General features: G+C 42.2%; 1 protein-coding gene across 17 annotated transcripts in view; it reads right to left on the reverse strand.

The window, feature by feature from the left end:
* UBR5 (ubiquitin protein ligase E3 component n-recognin 5) overlaps positions 1-18,305 on the reverse strand; it is a 97,287-nt gene extending 78,982 nt beyond the window's left edge. For all 17 annotated transcript variants that reach the window (XM_075706115.1, XM_075706117.1, XM_075706116.1 and 14 more), the window contains exon 1: positions 18,244-18,305. In XM_075706115.1, coding sequence (XP_075562230.1) covers positions 18,244-18,305 — 62 coding nt within the window. The remainder of the gene's footprint in view (positions 1-18,243) is intronic.
* Between the last annotated feature and the right edge of the window lie 2,030 nt (positions 18,306-20,335).

Here is a 20,335-nt window from a genome sequence, read left to right on the forward strand (position 1 = left end):
AAGAGCCCCTGAATGGTTTCCAATTTTAGTTAGAATATTTGCATTATGTTAAGATATAAACCAGAGATGAATCCTATAAAAATAATGCAAGGTCTTCCTAATTAAATAAATAAATAAAATCCCAACTGTGGTACTGTGTTCATCCTAGCATTCCACAAATCTCCTTCTTAACCAGCAACACCTTTCTAAATCTAACAAAAAGGCATGCACACCAGCACTGCTTTCCTCTGCCTGAATCCACATCTTCAAACCCTTTCTTTTGACTTGCTTCAATTCAGTTTCTACACAGACTGCTATGGACAACAGACTTTAGCTACTTGCAAACCCTGAGCACAAGAAAGAATACAGATTAGAGGTCCAAACAGCCAAGTCTTAATGTTATCAACAGTGTTTAAAGTATTTGTCCTGAAGGAAAAAAGAAAAAAGAAAAAAAAAAGAAAAAAAAAAGAAAAAAGAAAAAAAAAAAGAAAAAAGAAAAAAAAAAGAAAAAAGAAAAAAAAGAAAAAAAGAAAAAAAAAAGAAAAAAGAAAAAAGAAAAAAGAAAAAAAGAAAAAAGAAAAAAAGAAAAAAGAAAAAAAGAAAAAAGAAAAAAAAGAAAAAAGAAAAAAAAGAAAAAAGAAAAAAGAAAAAAGAAAAAAAGAAAAAAGAAAAAAAGAAAAAAAAAGAAAAAAGAAAAAAAAAAGTCTGTTTGAGAAATGAGATAAGTTATACTGATAGAAATAACTTTCAAGCACAAGAAGAAAGGATCACGGTGAAAGGACAGCAGGAAGGAAGTGAACGTGCTTAGAATCGCCTTTTGCTATCCAAGCCAAGCCGCTGGTTTGTCAGTAGGCAATTTCACACTCCCAATTTCCAGCCACAACTACTTCACACAGCCCAAGAGTACATACATAGATAAGGTAAGATTCTGCAAAGACAACCCACAAAAGGGAAAGAGAGAACACAAACTTCACATGCAATCTGTGTGAAAGGTTCCCCACAAGAGTGAACTACTGTGGGAGAATGTGGAAAGAACCCCAAATACGAACAGCACACACTCCACAGCTTACCGTTCAGTTTCATAAGGCAAGCAGGGATCTGCTGCATAATATATGACAAGTTAAACACCCCTGAAGTTTCATGTCTTGTGTGTCACCTAACAGTTTCCCCACAGGAATCCTGAGCAGTTTTCCATTAACATTTCTCCTCTTGGCAAGCATGAGTAATAATTATAGAATAGGAAAACCTACCTTTTAAGTTCATTGCACTGCCTGTATGAAAAGCTGACAGCAAATAAAGCAGTGGTTTATTGGAGATGGTTACTAGACTAGTCTACGAGCAACATTTAAAGCTTCCTTATCTGAGCTTTGTGTCACAAAACCTGTGCACTACCAAAGAAATAGACATTTTTCAATTTGTAAAAATCATCATAATCCTTTTTTACTAGTAAAAAAAAAATGAAGTGATAGGGAAGAAATATGCACAGAAAGCTAAGACTTACATACTCAGTGAATCTATCAGTAACACCAATATCAAGAGAGTAGGTCTATCTGCAACAAGCATAGGTCAAAAGAGATCTGATGTTACTGAAAAGAGGCTGCTGTCAGTAGTGAAGGGGACAGAGCAGAGAAGGATATAAGCAATGATGCTGAAAGTACTAAACTCTCCTACAGAAAGAAAGAGGAAAAAAAAAGGAAAAGAAAGAAAGAAAGGGGAAAAAAAAAAACCCCAAACTATCTCAACCCCCCGACTATCTCATATGCAACTGCTGTAATAGCAAAATCACCAAGTACTGCCTAATAAACTTAGAGATGCATGAGCACTTGAATTTGACGCAGAACACCACCCAGTGAAAACGGAGCATCTCCCCAGCGCTGCGTCCCTGCTGGGTGGCGGGTCTCACCCCCACTCCTCCCTCCTCCTTGTGCTGCCACCAGCACTCGCCTCAACGCCAGTCACAAAACTAAACCAGCAGAAAAACAAGAGTAACGTGGAAAGATATGTTTGTATATTCCATATGGAGGATGTGTTTGTGCAAATAAAAACTCCAAATAATTTCACAAAAACATTTCCTGTAGCAATCTAAGCCTTTCTACTTGCACAGTTGCATGGTATTGCACTATTGACCCTCTGAAGGAAAAATATGCAATGCTTATTTGAGATCAGGTTAATTTGAACAATACAATTCAATAATTTCAACTGATGGTGCACTGCAGGAAGAGGTACAGGCAGAGATGATTTAATCAATTCTCCCATTAAGGAAGGTCAACACCTCCACCAAGACCTTTCTGTGGTAAAATGAATCTCCAATATGAATGCCTGGACAGTCTAATGAGAATTTTTCAAAGCTTAAAGGCAATCAAAGTATTTCAAAGGACAAAGTTAGAAGCAACATGTATTTTGCTCACAAACAGATTTCTGGGGAAATGCACTATCTTGCCACACTTTCAGACAAAAAGTTTACTGATGATGGCTCCTGTGTTAAGGCACACAATCTTTAAATATCCCTATCAAAATGCATCCAAAAACAGTTATGAGGAAAACAAAAAGTCAGTTTGTCCAAGCCAAGTAGGGATTGCTTCGATTTTAAGTTTTGCAGCTATGATTTCTAGCCTCTCCAAACTGATCAGAATAGAAAGGAACTATGCTCACACTAAGCAGCCAAAGAGGCTCCAGGTCAGGACTACAGGAGCTCAGACTTCACAAGTCACACTTTTATTCATCACAAGATATTACTTTTCTCAAAGTACATTTCTATTTCCAGAAGTTTATCTGAGGGCCTATCTTTCCACCACATCTTGCTTTAAAAAACCAAGTTAGGCTCAAAAAATGCAACAGAGCTACAGAGAAACTCCATTTCAAAATAGCAAGTATTTTATAGAAAAACTAGACCTCAGTACATTTTAAAGTAACTTTACCCTATTTAAACAAATGCTTAAATCCACATAAGCAAAATTCGGTTTTACAATTTGTGTTTTTACCCAATTTGTAAGAATAAAAATCTTGTTTTAAAGTAGGCAGGCTGTCCCAAGAATTTTTTTTTTTTAAAGACACTATAGACTTCTATAATACATGCTCACCATTCTCAGTTCCCTGCAGCAGTCTGCCAGCAGCAGTCCTACCTTGCCAGTCATCCTGCAGCAATATTCATCCTTCCCAAATATTTCCACCATGCCAGCAACAGTTCACAGATCAACAAATAAACCATAAGACATAAGCAGAACCTTCTTACTGCTATAAGGTTTTAGAATACTTCAATGAACCCATGTTCACCCCTCTCCCCATGTGTTAGGAAACTAACAGTTACAAAAATAAAAAAAAAGAAAAAAACCCTCACACCTACACCATCTACACTCAGTAAACATCTGCAAGACCATCTCAAGCAGGCAAGTAACATGAAAAGCACAGTGCACTGTAAATAGGAATCTCATGTAGCAAGATTTATATAATTTTCCCCTCAAAAACTTACTTGCTGTTGAACAGAAACAGTATTTACAGGTCCTAATATCTAACCTGACATTTTGCAGCTTTGGTCAAATAACAGTACATCTAGCACGCTTATAAGTATTAAAACAATTTCTGCCATCTCAGAGATAAATTTCTGTAATGATATAAAGCAAGCTATTTTTCATTTTTCTTTGCAACTTTAGACTAAATTTTTAAATGTCAGCTAGGTCTTTAAAGAACACACAGTAAAAATCACTGAAGTTAAGCAATCCAAACAAAGGATTTAACCACAGAGATGTAAAATAAAATGTTTGCATGCTGCATATCTCTAGAAGAAAGGAAGTCTTTCTGCACTCAGCAAGTAACACTGCAGAGTCCCAGACACAATATTCAGAAGATTCTCTTGGATTTTTCCAGAACGTGTTCCTTTATAGCCTTACAAAGTTATTTGTACACTTTAAAGTTAAAATACCAGGCAGGGGCCCCACCACAAGAGCTTTCCTCACTTCACACCACATGGTGATGGCAAGAGTTGCAGAGGAGGAAAAGAAAAGGTACATTTTCAAAAAAAAACCAGCTTGGTATGATGAATAACTTTCCATAGGGAAATTAAAAATAAAGCTAATTTAGCCCTGGTAGATTTTTCTAAGTGATCAGGCCTCTACGACAACTGAATATGCCAATGAAGTCTGTAAGCCAACAAAGTTATGAGACTTTCACACCAGAGCAGAAAGACGTATACAAGAACTGCTAACAATGCTTTTCCAAGGGAAGGCTAACAATAAGCAGATATCCAAAAGGGGAAGGAAAAAAAAAAACCAAAAAGGCAACTCAAGCACTGGAAAACAGTACTGAGTAACACACCTATCAATACTTAAAAAGTAAATACAACCTTCATCTCCATCCCTCAGTTGAGACCCTGAAGTGCTCTGAGCACAGCGAGCCACGCAAGGAGGCAGCTATGTGGCCAATTAACAGGTTTTAGCCCAGCAGAGCTGCACAGCCTCCACACCAAAGCCCTCTCACACTTGCCTATCTTGAATCGCATGGAAATGAACTCCTGTGTCTGTCTATCGGTGTCATGAAAACAGTGTCTCAGAAATGCAGAAAATGCACACCAATGAGAAGCCTAAGCAAATACATTATCTTTGTTTCCTGATCCCAGGATGTCCTGGACACTGGACGCTGTCGTTGATGTAAAGTCACATCCAGCTATCTTCCATGCCATAATACAGCATACAAAAGAATCCCATGCCTGACTGCTATGTCAAACATTAGAAAGCAGTTTCCAAAGAGGCAGCCTTCCACAGTTCCTGTACCAAACACCTTTCTCCTAATGGAATAAATGAAGAAATAAAGGTGAAAAACCTCTTTTCCACCCATGAGTAGGAGCAAAGGGCCAGGGGGGGAGAAGAAGATTAAAGTGTGCTTTAAGTATCAAGTCATTCTGGGTAGTAAGGGGGGAACATCCATAGAAAAATGCTTAAAGTATCAACAAAAGCAGGCAATGAGATCATCTGTAGAAAATATAAAGTAATGCACATAAGGGAAAAAAATCCCAAGCACAAGTACAGAATGACAGCCTCCAAGGTAACCAATACTACTGAGCAGTGGGGTGGGATGATGCATTTAGACTACAATACACAGATCACTGAAACAAACAAGATGACAAAGAAAGCCATTGCTCCACTCATCAGGTACCATGGCTTACACTGTGCCCTCTCCCCATGCCAAGAAATACAAATTAGAACTATTTGGTTATTAAATTCTAAACCAACACCTACTGCTTGGGAAATCCCTGAGCTGCGGTATGTTCGCCCTATACTAACACTCTTCTCCTGTCATCTAGCACTGGCCACTGCCACAAATAGGAGAAAACAAGATGTACCTCTTCTCCAACTGTAACAGCTATTCTTACGTTTCATGGTACCAACCAACATGGGTTTACAGAATATGGCTCCCAAACTTTCTTTTCTACTTCGTAAGACTGTCAGTTTGGCTGATAAAGGTAGTTCTGACCATTTAATAGTCCTCTCTGGTAACAGACTGTGCTGAATCAGTAAGCTACAGTAGAAAGCTAATATGGCAAACATCAAACAAATTAATCTCTTGAAAACAGTTTTCTGCAGTATCACTGAAAAAACATCACTTCAGGTAATGATTGCAGAAAGTAAATTCCCTTACAGCAGACCATTATTATTTCATGATATAACAACACTGATATAGATAATGACCTGTATCTAAAGTTAGGTATAAGCTAGCCCACAACAAGGTTAAAGCAGGACAAGAAAAATTAGCAAAGATAGGATAGTGGCAACAATATCAGAAGGTTAAAGATAGATACCCACCAATATCTATATTCAGAATTAAACACATACTGCAGCGGCAGGTAAAATGACTTACCCATCTTCTTCACCCTAGAGAGATGGTAAGCACATATTTTAGTTCTAGTTTTAAGAAAGCAAGGCAGATTTCATATCACTGTATAGGATAACGAGGGGAAAGCAGTGGATATTGTCTACCTAGATTTTAGTAAGGCCTTTGACACTGTTTCCCATAAGGTCCTCACAAAGAAGCTGCTGATGTACAGGCTGGATGAGCAGGCCATGAAGTGACCTGAAAGCTGGCTGAACGGCTGGGCCCAGAGGGTGGTGATCAGTGGCATGAAGTCTAGCTGGAGGCCAGTGACTAGCAGTGTACCCCAGGGGTCAATACCAGGTCCAGTCCTGTTCAACATCTTCATTAATGACCTGGACGAGGGGGCAGGGGATACCCTCAGCAAGCTTGCTGATGACACCAAACTGGAAGGAGTGACAGACATGCCAGAGGGTCGTGCTGCCATCCAGAGCACAGCAACCACATGACATTCAACAAGGGGAAGTGCAAAGTCCTGTACCTGCGGAGGAACAACCCCATGCACCAGTACATGCTGGGGACTGTCCAGTTGGAAAGCAGCTCTGCAGGAAAGGACCTGGGAGTGCTGGTGGACACCAGGTTGAACACGAGCCAGCATGCCTTGTGGCAAAGCAGGCAAATGGTATCCTGGACTGCATTAGACAAAGTATTGTCAGCAGGCTGAGGGAGGTGATCCTTCCCTTTATTCAGCACTGGTGAGGCCACACCTGGAGTTCTGTGTCCAGTTCTGGGCTCCCCAATGCACGAGAGACATGGGCATACTGGAGAGAGTCCAGCAAAGGGCCAGAAAGATGATTAAGGAACTGAAGCATCTCTCAAATGAGGAAAGGCTGAGAGAGCTGGGACTGTTCAGCCTGGGGAAGAGAAGGCTCTGGGGGGATCTTATCAACTTATATAAACCCCTAAAGGGAGGACAGAGCCAGGCTCTTTCCGGTGATGCCCAGTGACAGGACCAGAGGCAACGGGCACACACTGAAACGCAGGAGGTTCCCTCTGAACATCAAGAAACTCTTCTTTACTGTGAGGGTGACCAAGCACCAGCAGAGATTGCCCAGGGAGACTGTGGAGTCTCCATCCTTGGGAGTTATTCAAAAGCCATCTGAATACAGTCCTGGGCAATCAGCTCTAGATGACCCTGCTTGAGCACAGGAGCTGGACCACATGACATTGAGAGGTGCCTTCCAACCTCAGCCATCTTGTGATTCAGAGGGCTTTTTGCTTTCACGATGTGATCTGCACACATTTGACTTGGAGGCATGGCAACAAAAGGACGTTTTTTGCCATTGAAAAACTAGGAGCTCATGTTTTGCTATAGAATCCCCGTAAGGGCAGCAGCTTAGAAAAAAAGTTACACCAAGGAGTCAGGGAACTCTCTGAGAAGTAATATTTAGACACTGAGTAAAAATATTCAAGGGTACTAAAATATCCAGATGGAAGTACTCTGTTTCTCTAGCAGGAACAGAACCCCTCCAGCAAGACCAGGGGACAGCCACCTGTAGGGCTTGTGAAATGCAGCATTAGGTTTGCCAGAACTAGATGCCTCTGATTAACAATGAATTTCTAGGCTGGCTGACTGGTTCCTCTAGTTCAAAATCTACTTACACCCTTTGTTCAGATTTATTATTCAAGTGACACTGAAAACATCACCTTCTGAATAATAATTAAAAAAAAAACTAACCCCCACAGTGTAAAGCACAGCCATAACCTAGCTCAAGAGGAATATTAAGTCAATCACACTTCTTAAATAACCAAACACCCAATCTAAAATAGCTATGACATAGCATGGCCCCTTTTCTGAAAAAAAGTTGTAACAAAATGTCTGAATATAAACAGAAAGAAATCACAAATGGTATGAGCCTGAAAGGACTAGCACATAGCAGTTACAGCACACCAACATATGTTATTTAGCACAATATCCAGAGGATTTGGTAGTAAAGTAGATCTACAGCTACAGGTTGCCTAAATGTCTAGTGGTGTTGCTGTGGAAAAAAATAAAAATACACTACAGGAGAATGAGTCAGCCTCAATCTGATGTTATTCTATGACAACAGACTTCCAAAAATATGGGTCACAGATTCAGGCAATACAAGACAGAAATCTGTTCTCTGGTGTAGCATGCATCAAATCATCATTCTGTGTTCCCAGAGTCTGTTCAACTGCACAAGTCCTCGTAGCTGCAAAGAATTTCTGTTTAACATTTAGCAGAAGGATATTCCTTCAGCCAGAAGACCACTAAAAGCTAAACAATTGGATCAACCAACTCAGTTGGGTGTGAGTTCTGAATCTTAAAAACAATGAAAGCTGTAAGCTATTTAGCTATCCATCATTTCAGTAAGTATATCCTTCTGTGATAGCAAAATGTGGATAATGGGAATTTAGAACCCCATGGTTGGCTTCAAGGATACTTGAAAAAATCTCACATGAAATAATGTGAGCCAGTATTACTATGTTGAGCAACGTATCAGTGCTAGCTACCAAAATGTGAGCCAGTATTACTATGTTGAGCAACGTATCAGTGCTAGCTACCAAAATGTAGCTAGGAAGCTGTACATTTGTTTGACTAGAACGAGCGAAACTTAAAAGACCACATTTAGACAAAGGGAAAAAAAACCCTCTTTTTTACTGTCAGTGTTGCTGTAGTGATTCCACTAAAAAAAAACTGCTATCAAAATAAAAATCCAGTCATTGTAAAATCTTAAAACTTTTCTGTGTCCCATAGTGATGGATTGTTAAAGCTCTTTCAAGAGTTAATTACAACCCAGCAGGGAGGCTGTGTATTTACCAGTACACCAGCTTAAAGCCAGGAAAGCCAGGTTCTGGTCCCAGCTGAGGCTACTATGGGAACCCAAATCATCATCTCTCCACCATTTTCCCTTTCGTTCTTGCTCTAAGCTTTTGGAAGCCATGACCACTATGTCCAAAGTTGGAAAATGGGCTTTGATTAGAGCATTAAAATGCTACAAAAATATTCTAAAAAGAAAGAACTGTCACATTATTAAATACTTTGTGTCTTGGCTGGAGAAAAGCAACAGTATATTTCGTACAATTGATTTTATTAAAAACAAAGCACAAACAAGACACTGAATTCTAATTGCCTTGCAATAAAGTCCAGCCTGCTTATTCACATGCTGAGTTAGTTTTAGCAATAGGGAAAGATCACTTAGCATGTCCAGTCCTTTATTTGCCAATTCCTCCAATTGTGAGGCTTGAAGTCTTCAACAAAAACTCTGATATCGCAGTATTAACTGCATGTCACTTTTTCCAACTTGTTAAAAACTGCCTTTTAAATACCATGGACTCCCTTCCTCACACTGCACTGTCTTCTACTAAACATACATCTTCAAAATCTTCATCTCAGACACTGCATCTTTGATTTAGATAGGAACAGAATGAGACCTGGCATAGGGAGTAGAGAGCAAGCACCATGCCAGAAAAACAAGCAGCCAAATGGTTTTGTCAGATGCACACTGCAGGCAAAATAACTCAAAAGAAACCCCAGCTTTTGAGGTGCACAGCTCATCACAATACTTTTTTGCATTGCCGAAAAACAGATTCTCTCTTTTCCATCTGTCTGTACCACAGCCACAAAACTCCAGGTGCTTCCCCTCAGTGTAACTAGTATGTTGGTTCCTCTACAAGAACTCATGAAGCAGCATGTTGCGTACCTCCTGCTTCACATTTTGCCTACGGCCATACTATTTCAGGTAGCAATCTTGCCAGATACAGATTCTGCACCACAAGAGAAAGAAACAAAGCTTTGGCCATTCCAGCGAACAGCCTGTTATACCCCATGCCCTCCCATCAAGAGCCGGGCAATCCTAGCCAGATTACAGTCTGCCTACCCAATCTGCCCCACAACAACAAGATGCTATGATTTGTATCACTGGAATGTTTTAAGTACCTTTAAATCCTTGCTCTAGAGACAGATACATTTTGCCAAAGTCAACAAATTGCATAAATAATGTTTCAAAAAAAAAAAAAAGGAAAAGAAAAGGAAAAGGAAAAAGAAAAAGAAAAAAGAAAAAGAGAGAGAAGGAATACTGCTGTTACTAATGTACTAAGTGTGGTCACAGCTGAAGAAGAGTTTCAACAACCTAAGAAAGAGATCTTCATTAAAGGTCAGACAATAATAACTCAGTTATATTAAAAGAAAAAAAAATGTAAGATGGATTAAAGCCATAAATCATGTTTAGAAGAACACTTCTTGATATTTACTAGAAAGAGAAGAAAAATGCAGCTCTGATCATTTTCTGACTGGATAGTGAACATCAAAACTTCATGCGATAAATGAAAGAATAAACACTGAGAGACATGTTTAAGAAAACTAATTTTGCAAGATGAAAGAGAAATTAAAATGATACCACACTTCCTAAAGGAAGTGACAAACCCCAATGACTTCAAATGACCATAGAGTAAGGCCTACAGCTCTCATTCAACTGCATTCACATGGGTAAGTATTTATTGTCCAGTTAAGAAATGCTGTAGCACAAACATTTGTCCATATTAAGCCAGTTTCCAGTGTGGAGTCTGGAATTATGTAGTGAAATTGTAATTTCTAGTAGAATCCAGAGATCGCAATCAAGATCCAGCTCATTGTATTGGAACTACCTATGTATATAAAGAGATAATCTATCCCAAAGGCGAAAAAGATGAGAGTTTGGGGAAACCTAATGAAGAATAAAGAATGAAGCATAATCAAAGACTGTAAGCAAATTTTTTAAATGCCGGTTTAACACAGGCTTAGCTTAAACTAGTCAACTACTACTTCTACACAGCATAAAAAAAGACAAAAATTAGCATCCAGTGTAACTAGAGATGATAGCAAACATGCTGCAGAAAGTAATACCTCCAAGCCCTGTGTACAGAGCACAGAGTTTCTTTCTGGGATATTTTCTAATAAACAGGCAAACTACAGCTGCATGGGTATAATCACCCTAGATTACTCAAGATATTCCCCACTGTCCACAATACTGATTGAGTAAAAAGCAAAAAACCCGAAAACACACACACAGACACACACACACACACACTCCCCCCCCCCCCCCCAAACTTTTCTGTACCAACATGGATTGGTACTGTAGAATACACTGCACTTTAAAGCACAGTAGCTAAGATTTGCTGAAAGACGGGGTGAAGCATATTTACCATGAGAAATTCCCCTGACAAGCGTTGGCAGTAGCAGTGACACTTGTGAGTAGAAGACAAAATTTTCAAAGACAGCAAATTCAATCATTACATCACTCCTCAATTGGAACCAAAGTGGCAGCTTTACATAAATGCAGATGACCACTGCATCCACCTTACGCCTTTTTACTCAGTTTTACAGTATGTTTGAGGTGTTTAGAATAGGCAAACTTCATACCTTTGTATCAGTGAAGTGGTACATGTCTTCTCTCAGAAGTAACAAAAAGCTCTTTAAATTGAAACAAAAGAATTAATTTTTCTTGAAGGGGAAGGGTAAGAGAAAAGGAAGCAGTGTTGGTTGACTGCTTTTTTTTTTAAGCACAGAAAAACTTTAAATAGAGCACAGAGTTTATTGTCAAAATAGTTCTATGCCAGAAAGAGAAAAGAGTTAAGATCTGAAACCTGACCATCCTCATTTAAACTGACAGGCTTACAGTTTTGGACAAAATACATGTGCGCCTTGAAAACTACATTTGCATGCTTATTTCAATATTTTTTCTCCTAATCATTCCTCCAAATTTAAAATCCTCTAGCCACTACAACTAGGCCCTGTCCCCACGTTTTCTCTGGGGCACATACAAATGCCAACTACTGCAACCTTCTATGTGAAGTTGTTACCAAGAGCCTAATCCTTAGTGGACTTCACTGAATTCAAGTTTAAAAAAAGTGTTTGTGCAACTGAAAAGCACAAGTAGGTTTTGTATATGGTTTTCTTTGGCATAAGTAGCTGTTGAGTTGATGCAAGGAACGACAAAACAGCAGCTTTTACAGGGAGCATCTTGCAAATTTAACTACCTAGATTGCTGTTAGTGTAATCACTACAATAAAAGCAACCTTGGAACCCCTTCTCCTCTTTATGTAATTTTCAAATACATATTACCATCTATTTCATTTAAGTCATGAACAATTAATTGTGCCATAACTGTAAAAAGGCAGTAACACCACACTGCAAAGCTCACCATGCTTAGGTACATCCTTGGTTGTTTTTCTCAAGTGCTAGGTAATTTTTCACGTAAATGTAATTGGGTACTGAACAGTTACCTATTTAAACTTTAGACAGTTTAAGAAAAAAGTGTCATACCCTTTACATCTATTTTATGGTTTAATTACAAATTTTTGACAAACATCTTTTTGCAGAAGTATGCTACATGGCAACTAGAACATTTAGTAAATACATACTACACCACAATTACCTTAAAAAGTATGCTATTGATTATAGATTTTAACTTTTACCAAGAATTAGCACATAAATGTCGTTAACCAATACCTTACTGTACTTAGAATTAAAAAAAAAAGTTGTTTTCTGACAGCTCTGACTTGCATGGCCAACTTCAAAGTATGCCTATTAACATCTTACTCCATTAATCTTACTTTATCCACTGGTCTAACAACAAATACGGTCAAACCTCATAGGTAATTTGAGAAGGGAAAAAGAGGCAACATTTGTGCCCCAATTACTATTTTACTAAATTCCTTGTGACAGGTCACAACTACTCACAGCCCGGATCGCATTCACAGTACAGTTTCACATTACAGTAGCCAAAATAAACTTGCTGCTTTCAAAATGGAAGGAACTCAACCCTGCTTCCTCTTCACCGTTCTTCACTCCCAACTCTCCCTCCTGCACCACTTTTCAAAATCCCCCCTTTTTAATCCATCTACTCTGATGCTCACCCAACCAGGGGAGAAACCAGTTCAACTTCCTAATCCACAAAACTATTTACTTCACTTTACCTGGGTTAGCTTTATATCATTTTAGCAAATTGTCAGTTTACTGTGGGATCAGACACTTAAAGTCAGTGCAAGGTAAGAAGCGGGGAAAACACACCCCTGCCTTCAGAAGAGAGCAATTACTTTGACTTACAACATCTCAGGAAAGTTTCAGCAAGAACATTCACAGACTATTACATACATGCTCTCTAAAAAGCAGTGTCTGGGGTGTAGCAAACAATTGTAACCAGAAGAGGACCCTGGCAGAGCAAAGTCCAAAAAGGCCTAGACTATTGGTCTGCGTATAAGTAACCTTTCACATTCAACCAGATATGAAATTATGCTTATGCGTAAGTTCTGATGCTTAACTTCCTAAATTACCATCCTTAAATAACAAAACTGAAAAATGATAAAATCTTAACACACTGCTTCTCAAGGTATGAATCCTATAATGGTCTGTATAATCACAGTGGTGGTGCAAACCTTTTGATGCAGCTAAAGCATTTTATTTTTAAGAAAATGTTTCCAACTAAGAGTCTGATGCTAATAATAATGCCATGATAATCATACCATTCTCCCACTCTCTTCTAAAAGAGGTCAATTTAAATTTTATTATTATGCTTTCAAGAAATCAATCCCAAAAACAAAGTCAACACTTCTCCCGTTACTGAAGACTCATCAAGCAACTGTAACTCAGGGAATTAAAGTACTATAGCAATGGTTTCCCTGTAATTAAACCATCTATTCCTGTTTGAGGCAGACTAACTTCACTTTTGCTAAAGTAGATTAGGAAACAGTTTGAAGCACACCAAAATAAATCACTTGAGCTAAAAGTAGTACTGTATTATCTGCACACAACTTGCAGGTATTCTATTTAAGAACAAATCAGTCACGCCCTTCTTTGCCCCAACTTTGAGCAGCAATGCAGATTACATGTGAGTAACAGCAGGGAAGTTCATGCTCTGGCTGCCCTCCTCTCCACAAGAGGACAGGTAATCTCCCAGCACGTCTGCGGAGGTAGAAGAGGGAGTTCAGGGCTAAACAAACATTCGCATTAACAGGAGCTCTCTCTCCCTCTCCATGCATGGCTCCAGCAGACGTGTGGGGCCAGGACACCAGCTCCACATCCCTGCTGGCTCCCTGCACAGAATCATACCACACCCTACACCAGCTCCTTCCAGCAACATCTGCTTGGGATTTTTAACAGATTTGCTCATCAGTAAATGCAAAGGCGGGGGGGGGGGTAAGAAAATCTGCCAGAGTAGCAGCCCACATATCCACTGATCACTTGCCTATTACCTTGAAATGATGTTTTCACGTACATAAGCTATGAGATACACAGGCACAGACTAAAAGGGTATGTTCTTGCTAGGTACTTTTTCCACAGAAATTGATTATCAAAGGGTGTAAACAATGTGGGCAATGTAAAGCACACTAGTTAATTTTTCAGTTCAGTTCAGGCATAGCCTAAAGTAAGTAATATTTGAATAATAGAGAAAGGCATTGCATATATTATTAAGGATAAACAAACTCACATAGAAGCAAGATAATCCTTTCTTCCCCCAAAGCTGACTGTACATAAATACTCACTGAAGCTTCAAACGAACTTCTCTTGGTCACATTACTTGTTTCAAAGAGCTTACTGTGAGAAAACTTACTACACACCACTTCTTAACACTCATCTTAAATTCTGAATACCCTCTATTTAACCAAATTCATTGCATCGCATCTTCAAGGAGTGAAAAAAGCATGTTAACATTGCATTGATGACCACTACAAAAATGACATCTTACCCCATGCTAGGACTTAAATGGCTTAGCTGACAAGAATTTTCTTAGTATAAGGTAAAAACAAAGGCAAAGCCTTGAGACTAATCCTGTCCCTGAAGGGTTAGTTCCTGTATGGAAAGCCATTCATGTAAGGTGAAAGACTCCCCTTCCAATTCGACAGAGTAGCAAGTTAAACTGCTCCTGTGAGGTTTCATAATAGCCAAGAAATGGTTATTTGTCATAGCTACACCCACTTCCTAACCCAACATAAAATTAAGAAATACACTAAGAAGAATTTTCTAAGATTGACTTATCTATGACATTGTGCGTCAAGCTTCCTTCACAAAGCCTCCAACCCTGAAACAGACATGAAACAGGTTGGAAATCAACAAAATATATCTAACACCCACTGCAACAGAAGCTGGGCCTCTCTCTTTCAAAGATTAAAGCCATCAATTGTTTACATCCCAAATACTTTATGGAGTTGTTTCTCAAAATGCAGGCCATACCCAATTTTTTTCCCGTTAAAACTTTTCATATTCAGTTTGCTGAATATGGGGGAAAAATTCCAAGTTACCTATCTGCCTAAATAAACTTACTGGAAAAAGCTCAATTACCTCAGTTCATCCTAAACAAAAGTTGAGCCTACTATCCATTGCAAAAAATGAATCCTAACACAACTGCAAAACTAAATATAACCTTGTCCTCTACACGAGCTTTCTTCAGTGCAACTAGCTTCCAGACAGCTGAAGGAATACCATGAACAAGCCAACATTGCTTCAGCTTATTTGAGAGAGGTCTAATAACTACCATCAAGGTATAATATTAAATAGTATTTTCAAAAGCACTAGTTATGAAGTACTTTCAGATGATGAGTAGGCGCGCTCAGGAGTCTTCCCAATTATTTGTGGTTCTACAGTTACTTTTTCCTTTTTTCTTCAAAGCGTTTTACCACTCTTCGAGTTGCTGCATAAATAAGAGGCATAACAAATGACACAGAAATTCTAATAAAAACTGCAAAATAGAGTGACAGAAACTGCACCAAACCAAACTGAAGACAACTACTTCCTCGCATTTTGGAGACTGCTTAAAAGCAGAGCAATACTTCAGGAGAAGGATGCTTTCCAAACACACTTCACCCCCTTCACACATCTATGCTGATTATTAAGCATAATGTATCAAATACTTTATTATAAAAATTCAAAACTGTCATGTATCCTGCACACACAGGGACTGCACCAATAAATCCCTTGTGTTTTAAAATGTGATTATTCCTTAGATGCAGAACACTGATCCATTACTGAAAGCAATACAATTGATCATGTTCTACATACACTACAAATGAAAGCATACAATGCAGAATTATGGTCCCAAAATCAGATTTTGAGAAGCAATTGTCATTCAGAATGCAGACAGGAAAAAAAACTAAGCTGGGCTACTGACCACTGTCTGCAGTGCAGACTCAAAAAAGCCTATAAAGTGTGAGAGGGGAAAGAAACATCACAGGGAGATGAGATGTTCCAAGATCCTAACTTCTTTGAGCGTGTATATGAGAATTTATTAAGCTATCTAGAGCCTGATCTATATTGACAGAACAGTAATAAGCAGCAATGCTACTGATAAAATTGACCTGGCATTTCCAGCACATATGTGTGTGCCTCAACCCTATTTATGAATCATTCTGATTTCACTGCATTACAAGTTCTGATATACAGCTACCACACTTCTAGTAAAATTATATTTATGAAGTGGAAATTTATGACTTGCAGCTCCGATCAAGGAGCCACTTGATTTTCAGAATAAGTCACTACTTAATAGCACTTCTGCAGCTTTCTCCATATATTAATTACCACATATTATGAAGCTTCCTGTATCAAATAAAAGTTGTAAGAGCTGCTGCTGTGGTAAGAAGGGGGAAAAAAAAAAGAAATTAAAAAAATTAGGAAGCATTATGAAGACTGAAGGGGCATCATGTTTAACACCAATAAGTCAAACAACAGGTGACATTAAAGAAAAAACAGATGAGCTCTCTCACTCTGAGCAAAGTGTGATAATTACATACTAAGTGTTTTCTAAGGGCCTATCAACACAAAAAAAAAGAAAGAAAAAGAAAAACCACTGGGGTCCTTTCAAGTTCAAAGTCCTCGATCTTACCCTAAATCAAAACAGTGCAATGAAGAACTCCTAATACAGCACCACCAGTTTGTCCCTCTAAAGGAAGATGATGTATGCCAAATTTTAATGTATTACTGTGGAGAAAGCCAATCAATCCCTTAAGAATGGGCAGGCCTCCTAGGAAGCAGGATCCCGTAAAATGTATTATCAGGTTAAGGGAAAAAAATATACTCCACACTAACACGCTTCAGGTTTGGGACCTATTTTATCATTAGAAGTTTCTTTTCCCCATTTAAGGGCATGGCTGATGCAGTTGGGCAGAAATTTTATCTTTACAATGACCTATTTTCCTCATCAGAAGCCCTGAAACCTCATCTGTTTTAACAGAGGCATCTCAGCAAAGACTGGACTTGGAAAGGTGACCTAGCTACAAACAATAGTGGAAGTGAGCTGGACCCTGACCTAATCTGAAACCTAGTAAGATCAAAACCAGAGGAATATAACCAAGAGCCCATGCTTTTTAAGATTTAGAAATATTTAAACGCTATTTATAAAAAATAAATAACATTTACCTGTAGTGTAAAAATTATGTAGGTTTCTATCCAGTGAGGATTAAAGATTTCAGTTTATTCACACATAAATTTATAAGAAATTAAAGATGAATAGTTACATGTTTCTGAAGAATTCCTATATAAAAAAGCGCAGGCAAAATTTGCAAGCCACACCACATACCATTAGTAATCGCTACAGAAGAAATATTTGACAGCCACACAGAGTGCTGTCAAATACACATCAAGCAGCAAAGAAAATTCGGTTCGTGGATTTATTTTCTCCCAAGCATTCCAGTTTTCTCCCCAGCCTGCAATTTCTCTCCCCCAATCCAACATAAACTTAGCTACGAGGTTTCCAAGAGGACTGCGCTTCTGTTCTAGCTGTCATTCCCATCCCAGCCAAGCCGCACACGATCAGCAATCTGGAGATCGGGCCTCCTTTCTTATTTAAAAAAAAAAAAAAAAAAGCCGTATGCATGAGGGGAGCGCGGAGCACGCTGGCGGTACGTGCGCGTGTTAACAGCCCTGGCGCACGTCGTCTTTATCCTCGATCCCATCATTCTCTCTCACGCACCGCGATCCCCCATCTGCATTGTCTGCCTCGCTCCATCTCTGATTAATATGGACACATCCTCGCTCCTCCTCGTCCTCGGGCAGGGATCCTCGGGAACCCGCTTCCTCGGGCGGGCGCCGGGACGCCCCTGGCAGGCCGGAGTTCCCGCCGGGGCCGCCAAGGGGCGGCGGGCCCGCGGCGAAGGCCACGGCCCCCCCCCCACCCCCGCTCCTCGGGGGGCAAAGTTTACGCCGGCGGCCGGCCGGAGAGGCCGGGTGCGTGCGGCGCGGCCCGCACCGCCCCTCGCCGCCGGCCGCCGCCAGAGGAAAGCGCCGGGGGCCCCGCGGCTCGGCTCTGCGGGCCGGCGGCCGCCGGGGCGTCCCCCGCCGCCGGCGCTGCCCGCGCCCCCCGGGGCGCCCCCGCCGCGCCGCGCTCCGGCCCCTCCCCTCACCCACAGGGGGCCGAGCCCCGCCAGGCCGGCCCCTCCCCTCCGCCCCCCGCCGCACGGCCTGCCCCTCACCGGTCATTGAGCTGGTCCTCGGTGCCCGGCAGCGGGTGCACCACGAAGTGGATCGAGGTCATGTTCCGCGCCGCCGCCGCTGCCCCCCCCCGGCGGAGGGAGGCGGGCGGGCGGGGGCCGGGCACACAATGGGGGCGGGGGGGCGGCGGGGGAGGGGGCGCTCGGCCTCCGTCCCTCCCCCGGGGCCGCTCGTGGCCGCCGGCGGAGTCCTCGGCTCGCCCGCCGCGGCGCGGCGCGCGAGGAAGAAGGAGCCCGCCGCAACGGCGCCGGGAGGAGGCTCAGCCCGCACCGCACTCACACACGCGCCGCCATCTTAACTTCCAGCGGGCCCTTCTCCCTCCCTCCGTGCGCCGCGCCGGGGAGGGCGGGGCGGCGGCGCGCGGCCGCCGTGTAAGCCGCGCGTTGACTGGCGCGCGCGCCGCCGCCCGGCGCCCCCTCACTAAGCGCGCTGCCGATTGGTCGGGGCGGCCTCGCGGAGCGCGGTGACGTCATGCGCGAGGGGCGTAAAAGACCACGTGCCGCCGCCAGTGGCTCCCCACTGGGGGCGGGCTGGTGCGCGCGCGCGCCTCCTCCCTCCAGCGCCGGCCGGGCCCATCCCCCCCCGGCCCGGCGGGGGCGGGGCGGGCGGCGCCGCTTCCCCTCGGCCGGCGGGGGCTGGGCTGGGCTGGGCTGGGCTGGGCCGGGGCGGGCGGCCCTGAGGCGTTCGGCCCGGCCGCGGCGCCGGGAGCGCTCTCCGGGCACAGGCCGCAGCGCCGCAGCCTTGTAGCGCGTTGAGCTGCGCCCCCCCCCCCCCCCCCCCCCGGGGCTCGCTGGGGCGGCGCGGGCCCAGCCGTTCCCCGTGAGCGGCGTCTGCCGCGCCTGGCTGACCCCGCCGGCTCCCCTGCGGGCGGGCTGGGACCGGCCCCGGGGCCGGCGCGGGGTGAAGGCGGGGAGCGGGGGTGTGAGGCCGTGCCGGTCTCCGGGGGGTCCCGGGTGGCGGCCGGCGGCAGGGCTGCGCGGCCCCCGGTGCCCGTGTGGCCGAAGGCGTGCTTCGGACCCGCTGCCCTTCAGCGCCTGCTCTGCAAAGCCGGCTGCTTGCTTTGTATTTCCGAGTTGCAGGTAGCGCAGTTGCTCTTCCCTTAACAGCCAGAATTATCCACCCTTTTTCAGGGAGATTGGGGCATACTGGCGTAAAAAGTTGCTTCCGAAGCCCGTGAAGCACTGGATGCCACCCTGGCTGCGCACCCTCCCTCTGGACAGAGTTTAACCGTGCTGTTCCAAGACAGCATACCTTGCAAATGGAGCTGGGTTTAACAAATTAACATCTCAATTTGCTGAAAGTTGAGTAACAAAGTCAATAAAACAGCCATTTGTTTCTATAGAAACTAGCACCTTGGCTGGGAGTGTACCAAGTTTGGTTTTTTTTTTTTCTTTGACTGGAATTTGTTGCTTTTGCAGCCCGCTCTCGCTTATTTCAGGAAATCAGAAATTTAGAAAACTGGCTTGGAATTTTTTAGCATGTGAGGAATGCTGGCAGTCGTGATAATGGTACAAAAAAAATTTCTAGAACCTAGTTCACTGAGTTACAATTCATTTCTGAGGCTGTGTAATAATAGATCCTAAAAACCTCAGTTTGTTCCTCCACTATCAAATCTAAGGAATTTTGAGACTTCCTATCTTCCATTCCCCTTTCTTCCCTGGCTCTTTCTCCAGTATAGCTGAAAGGAGCTAATCTAAGAATCAGCTGATGTAGTTGCTTGCAGCCCAAAGATTTGGGGAGTTTGTGAATTTTTTTTCAATGCAACTATCATTAACATGAGGAAATGTGGTAAAGAGTAGAAATACTCAGTTGATGTGTTCCAGGTTTCTTACTCTCAGACGCTGTTTCCCCATATGTTCTCTTCTCAAGTGACAGTGATACTCAAATTGATTCAAGAATACAAATAATTTAGCTTATCCTGTCAGGAAAATCCTAACGGGTTTCTGGAAATACACAAGGCATGGAATAGGACTCATTCTGTTTGGTAGTGAGACAATGCAGTAGCTGTGCTTTTAAAATTAGTAGACCCATGATTTAGCTCCCTCCCCTCCCCCCACCTTGGGACAGTGCGAA

The sequence above is a fragment of the Pelecanus crispus genome, chromosome 2 (genome assembly GCF_030463565.1).
Source record: "Pelecanus crispus isolate bPelCri1 chromosome 2, bPelCri1.pri, whole genome shotgun sequence".
Classification (NCBI taxonomy): domain Eukaryota; kingdom Metazoa; phylum Chordata; class Aves; order Pelecaniformes; family Pelecanidae; genus Pelecanus; species Pelecanus crispus.